Source organism: Physcomitrium patens, chromosome 17 (assembly GCF_059467195.1).
Source record: "Physcomitrium patens ecotype Gransden chromosome 17, ASM5946719v1, whole genome shotgun sequence".
Lineage (NCBI taxonomy): Eukaryota > Viridiplantae > Streptophyta > Bryopsida > Funariales > Funariaceae > Physcomitrium > Physcomitrium patens.
Window position 1 is genome coordinate 14,575,266 of NC_143426.1, and position 3,773 is coordinate 14,579,038.

The 3,773-nt window shown below is 29.8% G+C and overlaps 1 protein-coding gene across 1 annotated transcript; it reads right to left on the bottom strand.

Moving 5' to 3' along the window:
* Window positions 1–867: 867 nt before the first annotated feature.
* Window positions 868–3,165, bottom strand: LOC112294017 (TMV resistance protein N). The gene is given in 3 exon segments (XM_024544097.3): window positions 868–1,005; window positions 1,262–2,329; window positions 2,555–3,165. Coding segments are annotated over 2 exon segments (1,485 nt in total). The 5' UTR covers window positions 3,026–3,165; the 3' UTR covers window positions 868–1,005; window positions 1,262–1,315.
* Window positions 3,166–3,773: the final 608 nt, after the last annotated feature.

Sequence of the window (3,773 nt, forward strand, 5' to 3'; positions counted from 1 at the left end):
TTAGTCAAAGATTTAAGGTTGCCCAATTCATTTGGTAATGATGTCAAGCTTGAGCACCAACTTATATCAAATTCAGTCAAAGATGTGAGGTTGCTCAATTTATTTGGTAATGATGTCAAGCTTGAGCACCAACTTGTTTCAAATTTAGTCAAAGATTTAAGGTTGCCCAATTCATTTGGCAATGATGTCAAGCTTGAACAACCACTAATATTAAAGGTAGTCAAAGATGAGAGGTTGCCCAATTCATTTGATAATGATGTCAAGCTTGAGCACCAACTTATATCAAATTTAGTCAAAGATTTAAGGTTGCCCAATTCATTTGGTAATGATGTCAAGCTTGAGCACCAACTTATATCAAATTCAGTCAAAGATGTGAGGTTGCCCAATTCATTTGGCAATGATGTCAAGCTTGAACAACCGCTAATATTAAAGGTAGTCAAAGATGTGAGGTTGTCCAATTCATTTGGCAATGTTGTCAAGCTTGAGCAACTACTTATATCCATGTTTTTCAAATAGAAAAGCCTTCATGTTGATATTGATAAAGAACATAATTTTTTGACAATATTGTAAATTAAGTATCTTTAAAGAAGACATACCCCAAATCATTTGGTAGCATGATTAAGTTAGAGCATCCTTTTAAGTCAAGTTCCAATAATGTAGCAATTTTAAAGAATGAATTTAGAAATGTTTCTATAAACAAATAATTTCTCAATTGCAAGACATTTAACCACTCAAACTTTTTTCAAACATCTATTTCGTGTAGCATTTGCAATGCTTCGTCTATTAATTCTCTTGATAAGTTATATTTCCATTGAATATTTAATAAAAAATATTTTAAACTAAAAGAATGTTTAATCAATACAAAAAAATACTTAATATCCTTATAACATTATTAGGTGTAAAATCACCAATATTACAACTTAAAAATTGAAGTGATGAAAAAGAATCACTTCTTATTTCACTTATACTATTGTTGTTTATGTTGTTGTAAAACAATCCCTCCACCTAAAAACAACACAATCAAATACACAATTAGATTACAATTTCCACATTAATTATACATTTAATATACATGCAAATCTATTTACAATACAAGTTTCATATGTTTGCAAAATAACTTTGCATCAATATAAATCTAAAATACATAATATAAATAACATAATATATAAGTAAAAAACCTCCAACTTTTGATTGTTGATTCCTTTTTAATACTATTATCAATTTCATACATGCCATTTGGATAATAGTTTCGTAAAATTACCTTGTTTGATAATCCATGAAATGGATCTACATTCAAATTCCACATTCCTGTGTATTAATACTCCATTTCTTTCTCAACAATGTTTCTACCCATGTCTTGTAGTTGATCATGTATTCTTATAGTTCCATCTTTGTCTACATTTACTAATGATTGGTAAGTCAATGTATCTAACATAAATTCTACATCTTGTTCAAATATATTTTTTTGACTATTGGCCCACATTCGCAATGCTCTTTCTTTCGACATGCCTTGTGGACACACATCACTACTAAAAAAACATATGTCCAAAAATATTTTCTTCTCTTCATCTTTCAAATTGTCAAAGCTTACTCTTAATATCTTCCAAATCTTGTAGTTACTATTGTTCTCATCTCCATCCAACTCTCTTCCCCTTTTCAACTTTTATAGAGCTCGCTTCCAACATCTCAATCTCTTATTCTCTCTCAAAAATGCTCCCATAACTTTCAGACTCAATGGTAGACCATTGCAAGCTCTTACAATCTTTTCACCAACTTCAACTAGTTCATTTGGCAAATTTTCTTGGCCACAAAAATGAGTGATAAATAACTTCATACTTGTTTCTTCATCAAGTTCTTCAATATTTATTATACAAACTTCTTCACCACAATGCTCTATTACTTTTGAATCTCGAGTGGTTGCAACCAATGTACTACCATTGCTAGCAAATATATCCTCCATAAGCACAACATCTCCAATTTGGCTTTGATTCTTCACATTCTCAAAGACCAAGATGGTTTTGTTTTCTATCAAGAATGATTTCAACATTCTATGAGCTTCTTTGATATCATTTGGTTTTAATTTGACTTTGAATTGTTCTAAAATATTGCAAGAAGTTGTGAAGCAATCAACTCCATTTTCAATGCACTCAACAAAGCATGATGCATCATACATGTCTATTACATCGGCCAATATAGTCTTCGCTATTGTGGTCTTCCCTATTCCACCCATACCAACAAGACATAATGCCTTCACTTTATTTGCACATTGTTGTTTTATTTGAGATAAACATTGTATTCTACCAAATATTTCTTCATTGCATAAATCAACCTACAATTACAAATTCAATCATTTATTAACCAAAGAATAATAATAATAATAATAATAATAACAATAATAATATTTATATTATATCTAGTCTAATTTTACCAACTTAAGTTCATGACAAGACATCTAGCCATTACTATAAGTATACAAGAGTGTGTGCCAATACAAAATACAATCAATCTAATAAATTTGATACATACTTTCTATAGCTTTTCATATAAGTCTTACCATTGGAAATTTTTTAGGTGTTTGTAGAAATTCTTCATTTTGATAGTAGTTGTTCTTTGATACTCCAAAATATGGTGCATTTGGCACATTCATTCCAACTAAAAACTTGCATTTTAATATGTCCAATCTTTCACAAATGCTTGCAAACTTTGGTCGATGCAAAGGATTCAACCTCCAACATTCTTTGATAAGCTTTATCAAGTCATCACAATTTGAAGGTAACTTTGGTCTTTCATCTTTTTCAATTCTTTCTAATATTCTTTTTATGTCACAAACATCATGAAATGGATCTTTCTTTGAAAGAATCTTAGAACATATCATTGCAAATGAGTAAACATGAGCTTCAAAAGGACACATTGTCATTGTTTGAAATCTATTTTTTAGTGCCTCTGGAGCTGTATATTTAGGACTACCATAAATGTAATTATTCTCTGTGGCTTTTGAATTTCTTCCAACTTCAATCTTGGACATTCCAAAGTCAATCACTTTTACAATAGCATATCAAGTAATTTTATTCTTAATCATTGATTCCACAATATTAACCAAAATATTCTCAGGCTTTAGACCACGATGTGCAATGTGCATGTCATGCAAGTAATACATTCCTTTTGCAATTTGATGCATGATGTCAATAAGAAAAATATAAGATACTTCTTTCTCTTCTTCCAACATATTGCTCAAATTGTTATGCATCAATTCCATTCCAATATATAAATATTCATTTTTGTCTTTTGTTTCAAAAGATTCAACTCTTCCATTAGCACTACCTTTCATTGCAAAATAATATGTTATCAAATTTGGATGGCTTACACTTGCTAGAATATTCACTTCTTTGATGAACAACTTATCAAATGCAACATCCATTTTTTTAGTTGCACACAAAAGTCCCAACCACTTGGATTTATAAACTTCTCCAAAAGATCCAGATTTTTCCTTCACACATCATAAGATTTCAAGACTTTTCATATCTGTTGTAAAATTCAAAGAATCTAATTTTCCTATCTCTATGTGATACAAGTCTTCAAACCTTTGTAATAGATGCTTTGCTAATGCATGATATTCAAAATCTTCTTCTTTACATGCATGGATCAATCTCTCATATAAAAATATAATATCTTCTATTTCTTGACATGTTGCAACATCAAAAGTATCAAATATCATGTCTTCAAATTTGTAGGAATAATGCTTTAAAAGCATATCACTTGAAAATATCACAACA